Raw genomic sequence first — 22,586 nt, 5'->3', positions numbered from 1 at the left:
AAATGCCATGTCTCTGAGGAGGTAGAGCAGATTCAACACAGTGTGGCCAGTGCTATGGTGCCAGGTTGGAAAGAGACCACCACAGTCTATCTACCAAGGCTGGCACTTATCCTGCAGAACTTTCCAGCTGTGTGTGTTGAGAAGTATATGTCAGCCTGTGCAAGGCTTTGCCCTCCCCGCAATATCCCCATGTTCTAACTTCTATCAGGAAGAATGAGGTGGTCTTGTGGCAACGTAGGCGTGGCCTCATGAAGCAGCAGGAGATTCATAGCACCTGCCAGGTGCTATTAGGAAATGGTGCTTTGATGACTGGTCTACTTCTATTCTCTTTGGAGCAAAAATTAGCAGAGTGTAAAAGAGGGGAGGTCAGGACAGCCCTTCTGACTCTAGGGAAATCTCCCACATTTCCTGTTCAGAAACCATGATCCATGGAATCCCTTGGGTCTGAGGACAATTCCTTGGCCTCCCTACTTCTCCACTCTGCCCTTGATGCTGGTGCTCAGCAGTGGTTAGTGTGCTCTCATAGCAGTTCATCTCTGCTGAAAGGACTAAGCAACTTTTCCAGTATGTTTGCTTTCTTTCTCCCAGCAATCCCAAATGCAGCACAGAGGAGTTCTCCAAATTTCTCTGTGTCACAAGTGATCCTCAGGAAGTTGATGTGTTTTCTTATCTAAAGAATTTGATGTTTTTTAATGTTTTATTTAGTTCTAGGAGAGAGAGAGAGACAGCGTGAGCAGGGGAGGGTCAGAGAGAGAGGGAGTCACAGACTGAAACAGGCTCCGGGCTCCAAGCTGGCAGTCAGCACAGAGCCCGACGCGGGGCTCGAACCCACGAACCGCGAGATCATGACCTAAGCGAAAGTCTGACGCTTAACCGACTAAGCCACCCAGGCGCCCCTTATCTAAAGATTTTGAAGTGGTTATCTTTTTCTCTCTCAAAGATGATTGAACATCAACTTGACAATAGAGTAGATGCGAGTGACCTCTTGAGGGCAGGATAGGTAAAAAATGTGCCATTATTGGTGTCTGCACATCAGATATTCTTGATTCCACCCAAAGAACTCATTAGTTAGTGAAACCAGTTAACAGCTTCCTAAAATCTTGTTGGCCTTTTCATGAATTAATGGAAATAAGAGCTACCATTTAGTAAGGGTCAACCATACTGTATATTGCTTAATTTTACCTGTCCCCTTTTTGTAGAAGTGGAAATGGGCTGGGTGAAGTTGAGTAACTAAGAAGTTGGTGAAAAGTGACAGAGCAGGGATGTGAATTGAGGTCCGTGTGTCTCCAGAGCCCTGTTTTCCCTAAAACACCACACTTGACAGCTCAATTGTTTTGGAAAGCCATTTTGTCGTCTCTGTAATTCAGCCATCGCTGTATTAAATTGGGAAGGAACAAACGTTACCAGAAGCACTTTAAAAGAGCTAGATTCCTAGCTTGTGTTTACCCCACACTCCCAAACATACAAACACAACAGCAGGATCTGAGAGGGCATCAATCCAATATAAACTTTCAGGGCTACTACAATAGCTTTGGAAATAAGCCAATGATTATACTAGCATTGCATTTGGCTTCTTAATCTCTCCTAGAAAACTTCTTATCAAACAATGAGGTGGGGTCAGTGTTATGAACCTTTTGTGTGTTTATGCCTCCCTACAAGCTTTTATTTGTATTTGACCCTTCTAGCCAAAAGACTTCAACCATACGGGTCATCTGTCCGTGGCCACATTCACCATCCACCGGGTCCTCCCTCCTGACTCAGGGGTCTGGGTCTGCAGCGTGAACACAGTGGCTGGGATGGTGGAAAAGCCTTTCAACATTTCTGTTAAAGGTAAGCTCCATTTTCTAGAGGTAGAGCTTGCATCCTTGATGCATTGTGCTTATGTCTCACTGGGTGCTGCTCCAAGACAGAAATGTTATCTGAGCACTAAAATGCCTTTTGGATATTTTCCAGGAGAGAAAATCTTATTTTTTTTTTATATGCATGAAATGGAAGGGAGGGATTAAGTATATGACCTGTGGAGTCACACAGCCCTGGGTTTGACTTTTGTCCCTACTAGCCAGACACCTGTCTATGGCCCTGAGCAAATGAGTTTAACCTCTCTGAGCCTTTCTTTATCCGAAAATAAAGCTTAGTTTATCTGCCTCTCAGAGTTACTGTGAAAATTTGTTAAATATGTAAAAACACTTGGAGTTGTGTCTGGAACAACATGTCTCCTAGTGTTTATAGTTCATGAAAAGTTTGACTTCATCATTGTTGTGACTTCCTATTCACTATTGCAGAGAATAGTTTGGAAAATACTCTGAGGATTACTCACTTATTATGAAGCCCAGACTATGCTATATAATGAACATGAATTCACATATTCAGAATTGTGAGTAGTCTTCCTGCTATGAATTAGTATTTCAAAATTCAGATTAATCTAAGTGGATGTGTGTATACTTGTGACTGGAGTGGAGGAAGCAACGTGGAGGTCAATCCAAGTTAGCTTGGCTGGTATACATGGACACCACTAGGAATTTTTAATTTGTCAGTTTATTATGAACCCATTTAGAGAGAAAGAGCTAACAGCTCTCTGATACATGTTGTAGAAAGGCATTGGGCTAAGTGCCTCACATACCTCATCTTATTTAATTTTTGTAAGAACTATGTGTGATAGATGTTATCACCACTTCACCTGTCAGAAAACAGGTTCAGAAGGTTTAGTTAACGTGTGTAAGGTAGCATATCTGTTAAGGAGTAAATCTTAGTTTTGAACCTGAGTCTCCTGACTCCAAATACTGCACCATCTTTTCTAGACCATTTTATTTTCTGAGACTCTTGTGTTAAAGATTAAGAAGCAAGATAACCAACGTTGACTTGTATTTCTCCCATTTTGTTACCTGATTTAGAAATCTTTGGGCTATCCCAGATGTAATGCCCATAAATGAAATAAATGTAAATGCTCCGAACATAATCCTTTTTTGAAAGACCAATAGAAACATTAGCCTGAATACAACCTTATAGATTTGGATTCTCTACCCTGAGAATCCATGTAAACTGCCACAAAATCTCTAATATATTTTGGATTACTGGAAAAAAGCCCTGATCTGCTTTATTCAGTAGAATGTTCACATGACCAAAATAATTTCTTATATCTTGCATGTTCTTGAAAGGAAGGAAACGATATGCAGACAAGACAAATTACCTTATTTTTAAGTTGTTGGAATGTTTGCTGCCCATGGAAAATAAATAATTCAAAAATAACCATGTTGCTAAGATTCAGAAGAGTCAGTAGTTCTCATTTTTATTTTTAGTGGAAGTCACAGCACACAACATCAGTGCATAGAAACATTTGTATTATGAGGGTATGGGTACCTCTTTATATCATATTTACTGATATCCATAAAATGGAAATCACCATTAAGTAAATTAATCAGTGTCTTTAATCGTAGTATATACATATATTTAAAAAAAAAAAAGATGCAAGGCTTTTACTACCAGAATATATGTTGGTACAACCACTTTGGAAAACTGAAAATATATACTGAAACTAATCATTCACATACCTATAACCTAGCAATGCTTCTATATACATGCTCTAAAGAAATGAGTGTGTATGTTCAAAAAGACATCTTCAATAATGTTCAGAGCAGTTTTATTCATAATAGCCCCAAATTTATATTAACCCAAGCATCTATCAACTTTATAAGGGATACATGTATTGTAGTATCCTCATATGTAATGGTTTGCTAGAGCTACCATACAAAGTACCACGGACTAGGTGGCTTAAACAACAGAAATTTATTTTCTCAAGTGCTGGAGGCCAGGTGAGTGATTAAGGTTTCAGCAGAGTTGATTTCTCCTAAAGCTTACTCTTTGGCTTATGAATGGCTATCTTTTCCCTGTATTTTTCATATGGTCATCCCTCTGTGTGTGTCCTGATTGAATCTTCTAAGGACAACAGTTACATAGGATTAGGAACAGACCTAATGATGTCATTTTAACTTAATTACCTCTTTAAAGACCCTATCTCCAAATGTACTTACATTCTGAGGTACCTAGGGGTTAAGAATTCAGCGTAAGAGTTTTGGGGGAATACAGTTCAGCTCATAACATCTTACAATGGAATATTAAATAGCAAAAAAAAAAATGAATTCCTGCAACGATATGGATATCATAGACAAAATATTGAGGAAACAAAATAAATGCTTTGTGATTCCATATCAAGTTTATATTCCACATAAATTTATATTCTATATAAATATGAAGTTAAAAACAGACAAAACTAATTGACAATGACAGAAACCAGGATAATAATTCCCTATTGATAAGGCAGGGGCACAAGAGTGGCTTCTGGGGTGGTGGGGATGCTGGAAATGTACTCTGTCTCTGTCTGGGTCATGGTGACATGGGTATGTGCCCAGGTGAAGTCCTTTGAGCTAAATATTAAGATTTTTGGACTTGACATTATGTATGCCTCAATAAAAATTTTTAAAAGACAAAAAATAAAATGATAAATTACTAAGAGGAAGCTTTGGGGCAATTTGTTTCATGCTTGTGAAAGTATCCCTTTTGTAATATAGGGTATTAATAGCTATAATAAAGTAAGCACTTGGTGGTTTAAGCAAACAGGTGGTCTTCTTTGATCATACAAGGGAAACATGACTTAATGAATGAATTTACTCACAGAGGTGCCCTCTTCTCAGACACTGCCCTAAGCAAAAACATTGGCAGAATCTGGAAGATTCTTGGGGAGGAAAACAACAGGGGTGCATTTTTAAGAAGGATGGTTTAATGGAGCTACAGAACTCACTAGAAATTCAATCAATAAACATTTACCCAGCACTTGCTAAACCTCCATGGTCTTTGCCCTTTTGGGGTTCAGAGTCCAGTGCAGTGTTTTACAACCTTTTTATCATTATCACCTAACCAAGGAGTCTCTTTAGAAATTTATTCCCCAACTCTCCTCCCATCACCATAAAATGTTAATATCATGAATGTACTGCATATCTGTTTATGTACTGAGGCTCTTTGGTGGGCCACAAACCATTGTATTATCTGAGGCTTTTTCAAAATCCCACAATAATCAATTTTAACCACCTTAGGGTTGTTATTTCACCCCATTGAGAATAGTTGGTCTTTGAGATGGGGAGATTATTCAGGAGGATCTGGGTGGACCTACTGTAATCACATGAGTCCTTAAAGCAGAGAATTTTTCTTAGCTATAATCAGAAAGAGATAGCACAATGGAAGAAAAGAGTTAAAGAGACATGATATTGTTGTCTTTGAGGATGGAGGAAGGGGCCACGAGCCAAGGAACGTAGGTGATTTCTAGAAGTTGGAAAGAACAAGGAAACAGAGTCTCCCCTAGAGCTCCCTTACTGCCCTGCTAACACCTTGATCTTAGCCCAGTGAGACCCATGTCTGACTTCTGACCTCTAGAACTGTAAGAATAAGTTTGCATTGCTCTACACCAGAGAGAGAGAGAGAGAGAGAGAGAGAGAGAGAGAGTGCGCATGCATAGTCTAGAGGGAAGATTGCTGAATGGTGAGTTAAGAGGTACCAGAGAAGAGTGGGAGGTCTGGAGCATTGCTGGCAGAACAACATTTACAAAGAACCTGAGACAGAAGGGAGCTTGGTGTATTGTCAGTTGGATGAACTGAAAGGTCATTGGCACTGGAGGGTACTGGGTAGGGCAAGAGGAGGCAGGGGTTCAATTGTGCAAGGCCTGACAGGTCATAGTATGAATCTTATATTTTACTTTAGACATGATAGGATCCACAGTTAGGTCTTGAGCAGGGGACTGAGCATATTTTAAGGAGTACTTTGTGGATAATGTGTTGGAGGGCAAGATCAAAGCTGGGAAACCACACCGCAGGCAAATGCATTGAATCTGATCAAAGAACTCTAAGAATGATATGGGAAATGGGAGGAGTTCTCTGGCCCTGAAACCTCAACCACCAGCCTAGTGCCACGTTCCTGACTCCGTTGTGAGAAAGAATTCAAAGAGTCAAAGTAGAACAGGAGAAGCGTTATTGGAAAGCAAAAGTGCACACTGACAGGGGATGGGTGGAGTGCAGGTGCAGTCGGATACAGGATCTGAGTCGGTTGGGTAGAGACAGGGTTCTACTCTCTATGGGTAGTCATAACTAGGGGATGGTGTGTTCTTGTAGGGTTCTGGGAATAGGCGGGGACTTCTAAAACCTCAGCATATTATTTCGCATAGTCCATGTCAGCTACTATACACAGGTGCAATCTGATTTTTCTCTTGTGGCTTCTCCATAGTCAGGAGGGACTAGGAGCACTTTAGCACCCCCAGTGCTGGAGTCATTCTTGGTCATTTGCAGGCTAACAGGGTCTGTGTGCATGTGTGCCATGAGCTTGAGCAACAACAGGATTCTTATGGCCGTGAGAAACCACAGAGCTGTCACAGGGGTTACCCAGATGTCACACTCTGTCAGGTGTCAGACTCAGTTCCCTGTCTTTGGTTGCTCTTGCAGTTACCAGCGTTTCCCTTTTGCACCTGCTTCAAGAGGGTTTTGTTCGAAATGTAAGGGCACTCATCCTCCACCAAAGAATCTCTGCCAAAGAATGATAAACTCCAGAGTGTTAAGGACTAATCTGATTGTTGAAATTTTGTTTAGTTCTTCCAAAGCCCCTGAATGCCCCAAACGTGATTGATACTGGACATAATTTTGCTGTCATCAACATCAGCTCTGAGCCTTACTTCGGGGATGGACCAATCAAATCCAAGAAGCTCCTATACAAACCCGTTAATCATTATGAGGCTTGGCGGCCTATTCAAGGTAAGGTGTGAACAGGAAAGAATCCAACTATGGAAGTGGCATGGGTAGAGAAAAAAATTCCTCAAATACAGAAATCCTCTCTCCCACTCCCATTCCTCTGCCCCAGGGTAGCAGCTATAGCAGAGGGTTCCATTTCAGAGTATTCAGGACAGAGTGCATATGGGTCCTGAGTTCTTGGGCTAACTTTCTGGAAGCCGTGGTGTGCTTCAGGACACAGAACCGGGCTGTGTCAGGTGTCACTATCAGTATTTCTTTCCCAAACTTCTCTGGATCTTCAGTCCTCTTTTTAACTACTCTATATGGCTTGGTCATGGTGGAAGATACATGCTTATGCCATGAATATGGTAATAGGAAAGTCCAGGGCCTGCTCAAAAGGCAGAGACTGTCTTAAATCTGAAGCGTGATTGTTGCTGATGTAGTGAGTTGTTCATTCTTTTCCTCATTTGAGTCTTGCCCTGTTCTGCAGGCTCCTAACACACAGAGATTTTGAAAGGAATTTGGACCTGAAAAGTTTGGGCTGTAGCATACTAAACTGGTGTTAGCGGGGGCGGGGGGGAGGGGTTAGGTATGTGGGCAAAGAGCTGCCCCTCCCCCCAACTAAAGAACCCAAAATGTGATCAAATGTCAACAGTTCACGGAAACAGTTACATCTATTTTGAAACACAAATTGCAGCTCCTTGTGTTCTGTGATGATGTAAATCAGTTTTTAAAAAGAAAGCTGAGCATTGTCAATTGACTGGCTGTATTCACACCATCTTGTAGAGAAAGCTCTCACTACCCTGCTTGTAGACAACATGCATCCTTTAGTCTCACTATGCTTGTGATTTCCTAAAAAGGGCCCTCCACACACTCTATGTAGGTAATTGATGAAGTTACAAGAAGGAGAAAAAAAGGAGGTTTGAGCTGACCTGGGTATGTTAAATTAAGTCATTGCTTTGTTACTGACCTCTTCACATTCTATTCTAGACTCAGCTGAAATTCAGAATCCCAGTGACTGTAAGGCTGATTTGCTAAGTTGCTGTTTACAGTAGCAATGGCTAGGTCTCATTAAAAAGCTTTTTTTTTTTTTTCATACGGTGGTACTAATCCATCATCATTTTTTGCAAGTGGGCATCCATAAAGTGTTCTAAGAACTCTTAAACGCAGCCCAATTCTTGTTTCTTACCAACTGGGAATTTATCATACGGTAAGGCAATCATTTGCAATAGCTATGGAGGAGAGAGGCTGGCTAAAGCTAATAGCTAAACATGCATATACTATTTGTTTATGGGCTCTGTTTTCAAGTACTTGAGAGCCCTTCATGTGTAAGTAGTATAACTATTACAAATCTGTTATCTGGTCTTTGTTTTTGTTTTTTTTTAATTTTTTAACGTTTATTTTTTGAGATACAGAGAGACAGAGCACAGGCAAGGGAGGAGCAGAGGAGAGGGAGATACAGAATCAAAAAGCAGGTTCCAGGCTCTGAGCTGTCATCACAGAGCCCAATGCAGGGCTCGAACTCACAAACCATGAGATCATGACCTGAGCCGAGGTCAGAAGCTTAACCAACCAAGCCACCCAGGCGCCTCTGTTATCCGGTCTTTGTAAACAAACTCCCAAAGATTGTCTCTGTTGAGAGCCTGACTGCAATCACTATATATTTAAAAACAGTGGCAATTAAATTATGTCATATTGTAATTGGGATTTTCCCCCCTTAAATCTAATTGTTATTTCTTATAGTTGAATATTTGTGTGGTTTTACCCTACAAATGAAAAGACAAAGGCCCTAATGCAAGAGTGATTAACTGGCTCAGAGAGACCTACATTAAATGTATACATCGTAACCTGGAAACTTTTTTAAAAAAGCCTTTTTCCCATATGTTAGGAATGGCTTGCCTGTTTCACTTAGACGTTGTACTTCTGAAAACCAAACTCTAGTTCACATCGCAATAACAACATTCCGCTTTAAACAATGTACTAGAATGCCAACTTAAGTTTCCTGGACTTTCCCTCTTCTCAGTGACAAATGAGATTGTTACACTCAACTATTTGGAACCTCGCACAGAATACGAGCTCTGCGTGCAGCTGGTCCGTCGTGGAGAGGGCGGGGAAGGGCATCCGGGACCCGTGAGACGCTTCACCACTGCTTCTATCGGTCAGTGGAAGCAAACAGCATTTATTCCTGCGCTGGGTGGGAGCGGGGAGGAAGGGGAGAGAGGAAGGAAGACCAGGAAGGGTGGTGGTGGGCGAGTGGGTGGGTGGGGGTGCAGGGGGAAGGAGTTTACTTTTGAATGGGTGGGAAAGTGACAGGAAGGTTGACAGCTTGGAGCCAAATCGTTTTTTATTTGGGCTGCACTCCTGGTTTATCTCCCTGGGGGAGGGTGTCTGCAGCAGTCAGGGACGGAGGAGGAAGCAGATGAGCCTTCAGGAAGGCAGGGACATCCCTTAGGAGTTGGGATTTACTTAGCAGCAACTGCTTGGTTCCTGAGTTTTACCAACAGCTTCCTGTTTCCATCTTAAGGGCTTAGGACTCTTGCCATATTCCTACTTCAGAAAGCCCAGTTGATTTATTTTCAAAACTAATTTCTAATGTTTCAAACTAATTCATGCACATAGTTAAAACGGCAAATAGAACGAAAGGCTGTTATGTAAAGAACAGCAGACCCCTGTTCCGCCTCCCCATCTCTGAGTGCTTCTTCCTACAGGCAGCCAGTTTCACCTCCGTAAGCTACTTTCTGGTTTTTGTTGTTTGTTGTTTGTGTTTTTTTTTCTTTTTGGAGAAAGTGCAAGTGAGTAAGGGGCAGAGGAAGAGAAAGAAAGAGAGAGAGAAGTGGGGCTCTTGTTTACCCAAAGCAGGACTTGAGCTCATCTGATGTGGGATTAGAACTCACCAAGAGTGAGATCATTACCTGAGTGGAAGTCAGATGCTTAACACCTGAGCCACCCAGGTGTCCAAGCTGCTTATTATTACATATACCTCAGTGGTTCTCAAACATTAGTGTCCATAAGAATTACCTGGAAAGCTTGTTAAAACAGATCTCTGAGCCCCACCCACAGACTTTCCAATTCAGTAGGTTTGGAGTCAGAGTCAGGCTCAAGATTTTGCAGTTCTAATAAGTTGGTGAGTTGTACTGGATGTTGCAGATCCTTGGACTATACTTTCTGAGTAATATAGTGATATTTCTTTGGTTGGTCATTGTTAGTATCTACTGGCCTTCTATTGTGTTATTTGAGGATCCCTTGAATTTGTGAAGTTTCCTCGATGCTAACCTAGGCTCCAGCTTTCTGCTACCCAGGTACCCCTCTCAGAAACAAAGGAGTGATCTCTTGTAAAGTTTGCCTTTCTAGTTGTGACTGGGTATAAGCAGTTGTTACTGTCTCCTGGTCAATGCTTTATAGTTTGTAGTTCACATATATTTAATTCATATTACCGTAAGGATAAGAGTTATCGTCCCCATTTTATTGTTGACAAGTAGTGGTTAATAAGTTGATCTTCCTACTTAACATCATTTTACTTCTCTGATTATTATTATTATTATCATTTATTTACCTAGGAGCCCAAAGACACCATTTATCTCAATTGATCAATTTTCCCATTTTTAGTCCAGAAGGATCTAGAATGAGTGTAAATATGAAAGAATATCTAGGTCTCCTGCAGGGGTGGTGTATCCCTTAACAGAGGCAGCCCCCTTCACTCACCCCACCTAGTTTCACGTGACTAGCAGTATCCTTAGAGAAGCAAAGGGAACTCAAGAACTACTCTCGTGCTTATAGAAGCATTGTGCAAATGAGGAATGGTTTCCTGGGAACTCAGCAGATAGCAAATACCAAAAATCACACCAGAAACTATATATAAATTAGAAGATAAAGAGATCAAGGGGGCCTCTGCTCTGTGATCAGGTTGCTGCTAGAAGGCAAATGGTAGTTAATTCTCTCTCCGCCAGTGTTGATGAATCAAAGGGGAAGGTCATAATCTGACTCAGATGGAAAGTATTTATGGAACAGATCATAAAACATTTCACAGATTCACACTGCACTGTCTTCAGTGCTCAGAATATGTTCCAGCCAGGATGTATTTAGAAGTCTCTTGGAATATTTCAAAGGAGTTCTCAGGGATAGGTGGGGAGGGAATTCTTGACGGTTCTTCTTTTCCCATCGTTTGAAATTTGCTGATGTTTGGTTTCTAATTTATCTGGCAGTTGCACTATTCATAAGTGTGTTGACTAAATGGAGAAGGCCAGAGGGCCAGGTGAGGAGGGAAGAGGTTGCTCTCTGAACACATGGCACAAAGAGGGCAGGTAGAGAGGGCTGAAGGCTAAGTCATGTTCCCGAAGGAAAGGCAAAGGGAAACTGATCCAGTTACTCCACTGTACCAGGCATAGGCTTGGAAGGTTTAGACGTGTGCTCCAAGACATCAGCCCTCTTTTCTGTTGTGTCAATACAAGCTTGCCTATCCCCTCTGGGTGGCTTCATGGACCTTAAACCACAGAGATGAGCAAAAGGAGCTGACCTCACCTCTTTCAGTTTGTAAAGGTTATAGAGAATAATAACTATGCAGAGTAATAAATGTATTCATATTAAATAGTTATAATAATAATTTAATTTGCAAAGGCTATAGAGAATAACTATTGCTTTAGCATAATGACAAGCAAATTATGGGACCTGACTGTTGATTTTCCCTAGTGTAACAGCAGTCACAACTGGCTGGTGGGAGTTGCTGTCTTGGTGTATGAAAATAGACCCTTTTCAACAAGAAGAGTTAGAGCAGTGTTTCTTAATATTCTCTCCCTTTCCTTCCCCCTCCCCCTCCTCCTTCTTCAATTATTGCCCTCTTTTTAGATATCTGTGTCCTTAGGACAAAATGTCTAAGCCATTGTAATGTCTAAAATGTTCTCCTATCCCAGGAACCAATTATTGCCCCCCTTAGGGGCAATAATGTCCTCACTGAGAATGCACATAGACGATCCCTAGTCTATGTTTTAAAAATACTTAGGGGCGCCTGGATGGCTTAGTCGGTTGAGCGTCCGACTTTCGCTTAGGTCATGATCTCGCGGTTCGTGGGTTCGAGCCCCGCGTCGGGCTCTGTGCTGACTGCCAGCTCAGAGCCTGGAGCCTATTTCGGAGTCTGTGACTCCCTCTCTCTCTGACCCTCCCCTGCTCACGCTCTCTCTCTCTCTAGAAATAAAAAAAAAAAACCTTAAAAAAAAAAGTAAAAATACTTAATATCTGGAATTGAAAAATCAATTTACTATTATTAGCTGAAAATATGCAGATTCCTTCTGTGTCTATTGACACAAGATAAGACAGGAAGAAAGGGAGGAAGGAAGGAAGGGAGGGAGGGAGGGAGGGAAGTAGGTTATGTTAATAGAGTCCCCGCTACCTTCCAAGCATTTTCACATCCATTATCCCATTTAGTCCTCCTAAGTCTGGAAGATTAGTATTTCCATCTTGTGTTACATGTAAACTTGGAGAGCTTATGAATTTTCCCAAGGCCACAAAGCATTGTCTCTTTCATCTCAAAACTCATTGTTTCTATTCAGGTACCTGTCTGGTAGCCTAGGTTCTTGGCTGAGACAGCATGTGGTTGTAGCTGATACCTTGATGTGTTCAGAGCAGGGCTGGTCCAGGCCCTGCCACCACAGCGGTTACAGTGTTTGAAATTCTAAGGAGAAGTAACCCTTAAATTGCTTTAAAATATGTTGCTCAAAAGCATAACAGAAACACTGAATAGTTACCTGCCATCCAACAGCCTTAGAAAATCTACTGTTTTAATTTTTTTAAATTTTTAAATGTTTATTCGTTTTAGAGAGAAAGAGAGAGAGGGGCACAGAGAGAGAGAGGGAGACACAGAATCTGAAGCAGGCTCCAGTCTCTGAACTATCAGCACAGAGCCCAACATGGGGCTCAAACTCAGGAGCCACAAGATCATGACCTGAGCCAAAGTTGGATGCTCAGCCAACTGAGCCACCCAAGCGCCCTCCACTGTTTTCATTTTATCACTTTCCTCCTTATCCTTCACCAATTATAAACATGACTTTGACCACGTTGCAGTTTTTGTCTCATGCATTATAAATATTTTATTGGCTTTCCATCCTTTTCCCCATGATCTATTTTAATCCATTGGATGGCCATATCATAATTTATGAAAGCATTTTCCTATTTTGAGTATTTAGGATTGTTTGCTATTTAAATAATGCTATAATGAACATCTTCATGTACATAGGTTTTCTTTTTCCCTTCCTTTGGATTATTTCTTCAATATAAATCCCTGGTGTGGTCAGATTATAGGGCCAAAGCATCTGGTCATTTCTAGGGCTATTGAAAAATATTCCCAAGTTGTTCTCTCAAGGGCTTCCTGTATTATAATTATTCAAACTACAGATTAGAGTTATTACAAAGATCTGCAATTTTTAAAGAAAAAAAAAAGTCTTGCATGGTTGCTAGCTTGTGTTTTTTTTGATGGCTTGTGAAGTTGCATATTATTCTAGAAACTAAAGTTGTTAGGTAAAGCTGTGCTTTGGGGCTGTTTGTGCTTTACCTTATGTAAAAATCATGATGTAAGGGCACCTGGCTGGTTCAGTCAGTAGAACATGTGACTCTTGATCTCGGGGTTTTAAGTGTGAGTCCATGTTGGGTATAGAGCTTCCTTAAAAATAAAATCTTTCAAAGAATCATAATCTTTCTGGTTTCTCCCAGGTCTCCCTCCTCCAAGAGGTCTCATCCTCCTACCAAAAAGTCAGACCACTCTAAATTTGACCTGGCAACCAATATTTCCAAGCTCAGAAGATGATTTTTATGTTGAAGTGGAGAGGAGATCTGTGCAAATGAATAGTGACCAGCAGAACATCAAAGTGCCAGGCAACTTGACCTCAGTGCTACTTAACAATTTACACCCTAGGGAGCAATACATAGTCCGAGCCAGAGTCAACACCAAGGCCCAGGGGGAATGGAGTGAAGATCTCATCGCTTGGACTCTGAGCGACAGTAAGTAACTCATGTGGCTCCAGCCTTGCCTGAAAGACATTTGGCTACTGCTGTGTGGCCTTATCTACCATCAAGTCAAGACTGTTTGCTAGAAATCATAAAAGGTAGTTAATTGTGAATGGAAGCTAATTAACCCCACTCCAGCATACCAAATCATTTTAGTAACCTGTAATGCATAAGAAATCTCTATGTATTTGGGTTTGCAATAATTCGGACAGGACTGTGTTAAAGTTTATCTTTCCTTGGTATGGAGTTATATGTATTAAGTAAACTAATATCATTAATAAGGTTTTCTAGGGTTTGTTACATTTGTTACAGGACACTCTTTAGGATTGTCCTGTTTCTTGGGGAACCTGAGTGGCTTAATCAGTTAAGTGATTGCCTTTGGCTCAGGTCATGATGTTGCAATTCATGAGTTCAAGCCCTGCATCGGGTTGTCTGCTGTCAGCACAGAGCCTGCTGCAGATCCTCTGCCCACCCCCCCCTCCTCCCCCACTTTTCTCTCTCTCTAAAAAAAAAAAAAAAAGGATTGTTCTATTTCTTTAGGCACACAAATGCTGGTTATTTAGGTCTTTCCTTATCTTAAAAGCCAAAATAACTTGGCTTGAAAAATCTTCATAATAGATAATTCCTGGGGTTCTAAAATATAATTGAGATATAACCTTTTACTCGAGATAAAACCTTTTCTTTCAAAATATTCTGCAGCTCAGGATTTTCTCTATTTCAAATTGGTCATTTAGAATTAGTTGGGACTTCTTGGGTTTTCTGATAGTATTGAAAGATTTTCATCATTAAGCTAAGAGTCCTCTTTTGATTCACTGCATTAGAACTGTATCTGTGCATTTTGGAGTCCTTGGAAAGATTAAATATTTCTTGGCACTACCGACCACCACTTATGTTAGGATCTTGTGGTCCCTTGCCAACACCTGATGTCTGAGACTCTTCTGGAGCTCTGTCCCAACTTCCTCAGTACCAGGTGTAGAAACTGGCTCTGTGTTTCTCCAGCCACTCTCTTTTATCAGTGAGGTGGGAAGTCACCTGTTTTGTTCAGTGTTGAGGGATTCTTCATTTTGTAAAAAATTCTGTGAAGTTTAAAAGTTACAGCAGAAAGTACATCAAACACTTACATTCCTACCACCCAGAATGAAATAATGGTGCCCCACTGTTAATTTCAATTTTGTTTTTCTTGGGAACTAGCAATTTTGAATATCTTTTCTTGGGCATTTGGACTTTCTCCTTTTTTGGACGTATTTGTTGATACACTTTGCCCGTTTTCTCTTGGTTGTCTTTTCTTATTGATTTGTAAAAAAGCTGTTTATATAATTTGGATACTATTCTTATTATGCACGTTGCAAATATTATTCTCCTTTTTATTTTCACCTTGTCTATGGTGACTTCTACTCCACAGATACTTTAAATTTTGAAGTAATGAGACCTCTCAATATTTGCCTTTATGGTTTATAGTTTTGTTTTGTGGGTATTCTCCATCCCAAGGTCATAATCACATTGTCTGTATTTTTTTCTAGTAATTCTAGTTGTTTTGCTTATTTAGGTCTTTAAATATATGGATGTTATTTTGGTGTATTTAAAAAAATGTTTTATTTGAGAGACAGACAGACAGACAGACAGAACCAATGAGAACAAGCAGGGGAAGGGCAGAAAGAGAGGGAGACATAGAATCCAAAGCAGGATCCTGGCTCAGCGCTGTCAGCACAGAGTCTGATGCGGGGCTCAAACCCACAAACTATGAGATCATGACCTGAGCCAAAGTCAGACACTCAACTGACTGAGCCACTCAAGTGACCCTATTTTGTTGTATTTTAATCTTTTTTAATTTTAATCTTATTTATTCACATAGAGCAAGCTAATGGTCACAATGCCATACTTTGAATAGTCCCCCTAGTGACTTGTGATGCTTTCTTTATCATATGCCTGGTTCCCATATTGGCATGCATCTCTTTCTGGGCACTGTTTTCATTTCCACTGATCTCTTTTTTAAAAATAATTTTCTAATGTTTATTTATTTTTGAGAGAGAGAGCGAGAGAGCATGAGCGAGCAGGGGAGGGACAGAGAGAGAGACAAACACAGAATTCAAATCAGGCTCTGAGCTGTCAGCACAGAGCCCGGTGCAGGGCTTGAACTCACACACTATAAGATTATGACCTGAGCTGAAGTTGAACGCTCAACCGACTGAGCCACCCAGGTGCCCCAATCTCTTTTTGTTTTTGATCTGTGTGTATGTGTTCCTGTACCCTTTCCACCTGTTGAAGTTACTATAGGTTTATGAAATGTCTTGAAAACTGTAGAGTGAATCACTATTTTCTTTTTCCAAGTTGTCTTAGATGTCCATTCACTATTCTAAATAAATTTTACCCTCATTAGAATTATAAGTGATCAAAGTCATGACATCAGTATCATAGCTATACGATTAAATGAGAAGTAGCTAGTAGTCATTGAATGTGGACTTACCTTGGGAAGTTATTTGGAATGTGATGAGGGTGAGAGGTATTATACTGATGGCATTGGTAGAGATGTTAATTGGCAGGGTAGCAGTTGGTCACTGTAGGATCAGGGGATTAGGGCAAGGAGCATGTGGATGAGAATATTTCAGTTTTAACTGAGGTAATTTGTTAATATGCTATGTTGTCATTGTCTAATCATGTGTATAGGTTCTTCAGAAGTAAATCTAATGCTTTCAGTTATAAAGCTTATGTTGGTGCCCAGTCTGTCAATTTCATCTGGTCCAAGTGTAGAGTGGAATGAATTAAATTTGGCATATGGCCCCAAACATATGTAAAAAGAGTATATGTGTGTAATTTTTTTCTGCATGTATATGCAGAGTGTATCATTTGACACTGAACAATTACTTTGTAAGGAAATTAGAATAGGAACCATCATCACAGTTAACAGTTAAGGAACCTGAGGCAGAGGAAGGTAAGTGACTTGACCAAAGTTATTCAGTTAGTAAATTGTGGGGTTAGGACTCAAAATCACATATTTTAATTCTATGTTTTGTTCACTTTTGCCAAACCAGGATACCCATTTGTCTCTTTGGATGGGCAATGGACAATTTCAAAGACAGATCGCTTCTTGGAGAAGTTTATTTTGCAGTCATACCCCCACTTCTAAATTGTTTATGTTCTGACTAGATTTTCCTAAAGTGTTTTAAAATCTGCTTTAGACCCTACTTGGGGAAACTGCTAAAATATAGATTTCTGGATTCAGACTCACTGCATCTAAATCACAGATCCACTAAGCTAGTCCAAAGGGTGACTTCCTTCAGGAATAATGTGAATAGATTGGTAGACATAAATTTATGCTTTTTAGTTGGCATTAAAATTAGCAGGTGTCTGCAAGGCACTGCTTCTTTTTGTGACAGGTTTAGATCTACCACTGCTTTATCACGTTGAATATTTTTTTGAGGCACAACTATATAAACATTAATCATGTGTTAATAGTAGTCTGAAAATGGTAAGAATCCAAATATCCTGTCCTCTCCTTATGGAAAGGAAGAATATTCTATATTTTTATAAAAATATACAAAACATTGGTAGTGGAGGAAAACGAAGTTAAGACATACTGTTGATGAATTAATTGCGATTTGGGACATAGAAAATGGCCATCAGATTTGGGAAGGCTCAAAATCCAATATTTAATCCTCATAAATTGCCACAGTTACCAAAGGATTATGATCAACATCATGGAAAGAGAAAATTTAGAATGAAGAAGAATCTCTGAGAATTTAAGATAGAAAGAATATACCTTAAGACATTTCTCGAAGGTTCTATTTTGCTTCTAAGCTGTAACATTTTATGGAAAGACAGTAGTATGTGGGGTGAAGTGGCTTGGGCCTACTACTTACTTACTGGGCAGTACAAGTCCTTTCATTTTTGAAATCTCAGTTTTTTCATCTCTGAAACTTAGATAATAAAAATCTCAGCACTACTCACCTACCCATGTGGTTATGAAGGCCAAGAAAGAACCTACATATGGAAGCACCTTGTCAACAGCCTCGCAGATGGAAGGTATAACTGATACCAGGGGCAAGACCTTGGATTCCTTCTTCCCAGGGGTCATACAGTGTAGCTCTATTGTATAGAGTCAGTGACATTCCTCTTTCAGGATCCCTTTACCAGACAACACTTTGAGTGAAAGTGCAGGGACAATTCTGTGCAGAGAACAACATAGGATCAAGCAACCCAACCTTTTCTCATGAACTGATGACCCTTTCTAAATCTCAATGTTGGTAGAGGGGACAGGTATTTACATAGGATTATTTCTGGAGATTATCAGGAAAGTCCCACTATCTTCACATCTGGAAAACCTCAGGGCCTCTCTTTCTCATCCTCCCCCAGAATAGAATGTGATCTCTATTTTCCCCAAATCCCAGTAGCACTTTGTCTATTAAGTCCTTGACACATTTTCTCATGTATACACTGACTCGTTACTGCTCCATAAATACATTTAGGGCAAGGATAGGGTTTTTGGGAAAGTGGCTAAGATGATGGACTATGGAGTAAGACTGCCAGAAGTTGAATCCTATTTCTTCTACATAATAGCTGTGTAACCTTGGTCAAGTCACTTCACCTCTCTGGGACTGAATATTTATAAGAGGAAATGAGTTACTGTATGGAAGAGCCTATATAAGTGTAGTGTCAACTCATAATCTTTCTGTTCTCCCCAACATCAAAAACAGTATAATAGATGTTTGTGAGTAACAGAATTTGAAGTCTTAATTTAATGCAAGGATAAGCAAATATGTGATATGCGTGATGATGTTTTTCCTGTCTTATGCCATTTTGTCATGTCTGCATGGAGTCCACTTCCAATTGATTGGAATTACCATCTCAGAAAACACCTATTTGCCATTTATGGTTTATGAGCTGACGTTAAGTATCTCTTAAGAACAGAATAATCGAAGAGATGATAGTATATCCTAAGTGAGTTAAAAAAAATATTTTTTTACATTTCTAGTTCTCCCTCCTCAACCAGAAAACATCAAGATTTCTAACATCACAGACTCCTCAGCCATGATTTCTTGGACAATCTTGGATGGCTATTCTATTTCTTCTATTATCATTCGTTACAAGGTTCAGGGCAAGAATGAAGACCAGCACATTGATGTGAAGATCAAGAATGCCACCATTACCCAATATCACCTCAAGGGCCTAGAGCCTGAAACAGCTTACCAGGTGGACATTTTTGCAGAGAACAACATAGGGTCAAGCAACCCAACCTTTTCTCACGAACTGATGACTCTTTCTAAATCTCAAGGTTGGTAGAGTGGACAGGTATTTACAGAGGACTATTTCTGGAGATTATCAGGAAAGCCCTACTATCTTAGGCTATTTACCTGATATGTATGCTTTGTGACATAACTCATTTGTGCAGATAGGTTTCACCATCGATAGGTTCTTAAAATGAAAAGGCCCCTGGGAAGGAGTCCCTGTTGATCCATCTTCTTTTGTTAAGGCTTAGACTAAATTAGCCCATCGCACTCCCTATCCAGCAGTGGAAGCTCTGAGGAATAGGAAATTGATTCCGTGGAAAAAGAATGTGGAACCCGCTTAGTGGAGGCGGGCCTGCACTGATGCTTCAGTGGGAGTCTCCAAGAACCACCACCATTCTTTCTCAAATGAACTCCTCTTTTAGCTTGGATGACACTATGCCCTTCTGAGTTGTTGTTGTTGTTTTTTAAACTTTTTGGGTCCAAGTTATGATATCTCCACATCCCCCACTAACCCCCACTCCAGCAAGAGTAATCTCTTTGAGGTAGATGGAGATCCATCAGAGTGTCAGACATAGGATTGCCCAGGGATTGAGATTGGTAACACCTGTTGAATGTAGTTAAGTGAACAAGGGACTCAGGGTGGGGGTGGGGAGCTGCAGCTCCTGGGACACCTTCCCTTTGAATTCTGTCTGCAGTGGCACCTCCCAGCCCTCTGTCCTGTGCAACAAGTGCGAGGGAACATAAAGTGATGCTAGATGGAAATGTTGGCAGATTTATAACCTGGACTAGTGTTTATTTTCACAGAAAATCTTACAGTAGTAAAAACCTCTTGGTTTCAAGGGCCACCTAGGGCTTAAGAAATAAGATGAAATAGGCATATTTTCAGTGTTGATTCTTTGGAATATTTTTGAAATGTTAGAGGAATGAGAAGTCTACCAATTACAGAGAATTGGAGTTTTCAGATGACATGCCTAATAAATGCATTACTTTTATAATTTTTGTGTTTTGGTAAAATGTGTACAGGTCCTAAATCCAAGCTCTATATAAAATACAAGCAGAAAAATTAAAAACAAGACAAAAAAAAAACCCCACAAAATCTTCACCATTCCATTCCAGACATGTCTTTATGCACCCATGGGTAGAGACAAAAGGAAGGAAAGAGAGAATCACAAAAGAATACTTGTAAAAAGATGGGGTCATGCTCTACATACTGTTTTTCATAAAAATATATTGCATTTAATTTTATTTGAGTTTAAATAAGGGAAACAGATGGAAGGATTAGACCATAATCTTTAAATTCATTTTGACCTTAGCCCTAAATTTAATGGTTTTTCTCTTGTCTCTCCCTCCTTCCCCTCCTCCTTTCCTTCATTCTCCCATTGGTATTCTCAGATTTTCTCCATAAGTTTTTTAAATAAGAAAGAAAAAAGCAAAATATCTTAGAGACTCTAAGCTCAGCTTAGAACAAGAGAGCTTTTCTAGGTGGGGAAATTGTTCCGGGAACTCTAGCTACTTTACCAAAGTTCTGCATCTAGTCAGCCATTTTCCCTGTTGTTTGACAATGTATAGCCCCTTGGGCTTCTACTTGGAAGTAAAAGTTGGACAAATGAGGAGAACTAATAATTAGCATTTTTGCATTTTTTTTGTAGGTCTTAATAACAACCCTGTGAGGCAGACTCCTCTCCATCGAGTTTCAGAACATATGAATGAGTAGCCCAAGGTGCAATTAGGTGGCGGAGTCAGGGTTACCATGACATTTCCATTACCCTGCAATGTCTCACATAGGTGGTCTTGCCCTATCTCTCCAAAACTAACCCTGCTGCTTCTCCTGTGTTCTGCGCAGCACCAGCGGACCTTGGAGGCGGGAAGATGCTGCTTATAGCCATTCTTGGCTCAGCAGGAATGACCTGCCTGACGGTGCTGTTGGCCTTCCTGATCATGTTGCAGTTGAAGAGGGCAAATGTCCAAAGGAGAATGGCACAGGCTTTCCAAAACGTGGTAGTGTCTCATCTTCCTACTTACTAATACATACAAGTCTGCATGTATGCAGAACCTTCACTTGAAAGATGTGGACCAGGAAATTTACTTTTAAAGCAAATATTTTCATTAGGCAGGCCTCATCTTCTTTTTGACTTCCATAATGAAATGGGAGATAAGCAGCATGACTTTATAATTGTTGTCTAAACTGGAACAGTTGTGAGAGTGAAAATCTTGCTCTTAGTAATTATTCAGGAAGCCAGGCCTAAAACAGTCCCTAACAAAATGAGATGTATGGTCATCCTAGTGATAAATCACCAAGGAGACTAATCTTGTAGTATGAAGAATTGAATACTGTTGGTAAGGAAGGACATGAGTGTGGTCAGACCTCAGTGTCATGGATAATGATGTAGTGTGCTAGAAATTTCCTATTTCCAGTTTCCATTTCCTACTTCTAATATCTTCCACAATCTTATTATCCCTCATATATATTGTATGTATAATATATGTGAATTAAATGTACATGTGTGTATCTCCATTCCTATGTACCCCTCAGTCTGCAGTCATAGTTCTTAATGCCTGGCACTGCCTCATTCTTTCATCTAGAAATTTTGACCAGTAACCAAAGTTCACAAAATTATACTTGACCAATATGCACCCTGTTTGAGCCCTTTGGTTTTACTAGAGCCTGAAGGTTTTTCTTGTTTGTGGCTTTAAGTTCTGTAAAATGAATTTGTACCCAGCTTTATCAATTGCATGTATACAACATTGAGTACAGTTACACATTCCAGATAAGGAATGTCCACAAATCCCTGAGATTCCCCTCAGTAGAAGACAAGGGGGAGCTTTGTTATCTGATTCCATGCCAGAGGTGGCTCAACTCAAGATGTTCCTGGAGAGGAAGGGCCAGCAAGGGGCTGAGAGCACTGGAGCTCCTGCGGTGCTGGTGCTTTGTCATTATATGTGCCAGCCTCTCAAACTCAGGAGAAAAGGTGATGCTTTCTAGGGCTTTGTTATAGGCCTCTGTTATCCTGGGGCCAGAATCTGCTCCAGAGTGGGCTTGAGAGGTGTCAAGTTTAGGATAAGCCAGAGCGAGTGAGTAACAGTCCAGAATAGATCAAGACTAAGCAAGAAAAGCTCTTGTGGAGGCACGGCCTCTTACTGCCCCAGATAGGATTTCTGTGTTCTTTTCCAAACCAGAACTGAGTACCTGCTTATTTCACAGCTCAGTAGAAACTCAAATGTGACTAAATCAGGGATGTGCCATCCTGTGGCATTCCTGTTGTTATTCCCTCCCACCACCCCCCGCCTTGCTCTCTGCAGACATTGCTAATTGATTGTAGCATGTCTTCCCCCTGATGCCTGGCAATGTCCCATGAAGCTCTAGGCAGCCTGTTAGATGAAACCTATTTCCATCTGCATTCTAGAATTAGTTTCTTGTTTCGCCTGGTATGGATACAAACCAGAAGTATTTATGCTTGTCAGAATTATGAAAAATCCTGACCTAAAACTTTTAAAATATGATTTCTCCAGAGGGAAGAACCAGCTGTGCAGTTCAACTCAGGAACTCTGGCCCTGAACAGGAAGGCCAAAAACAACCCAGATCCTACAATTTATCCAGTGCTTG

At 40.4% G+C, this 22,586-nt stretch overlaps 1 protein-coding gene across 1 annotated transcript in view; it reads left to right on the top strand.

Annotated features, from left to right (window-relative positions):
• TEK (TEK receptor tyrosine kinase) overlaps positions 1–22,582 on the top strand; it is a gene marked incomplete at its 3' end in the record, with an annotated part of 92,304 nt that extends 69,722 nt beyond the window's left edge. The window contains exons 11-17 of the mRNA XM_039221801.1: positions 1,686–1,830; positions 6,627–6,788; positions 8,788–8,922; positions 13,464–13,751; positions 18,727–19,026; positions 20,826–20,980; positions 22,493–22,582. Of these exons, the coding sequence (XP_039077732.1) occupies positions 1,686–1,830; positions 6,627–6,788; positions 8,788–8,922; positions 13,464–13,751; positions 18,727–19,026; positions 20,826–20,980; positions 22,493–22,582 (1,275 nt within the window). The remainder of the gene's footprint in view (positions 1–1,685; positions 1,831–6,626; positions 6,789–8,787; positions 8,923–13,463; positions 13,752–18,726; positions 19,027–20,825; positions 20,981–22,492) is intronic.
• Between the last annotated feature and the right edge of the window lie 4 nt (positions 22,583–22,586).

The sequence above is a fragment of the Hyaena hyaena genome, unplaced genomic scaffold (genome assembly GCF_003009895.1).
Source record: "Hyaena hyaena isolate Hyena2069 unplaced genomic scaffold, ASM300989v1 scaffold_1015, whole genome shotgun sequence".
Lineage (NCBI taxonomy): Eukaryota > Metazoa > Chordata > Mammalia > Carnivora > Hyaenidae > Hyaena > Hyaena hyaena.
Note: the sequence above shows the minus strand (reverse complement) of the source record. Positions and strands in the feature narration are given on the sequence as shown.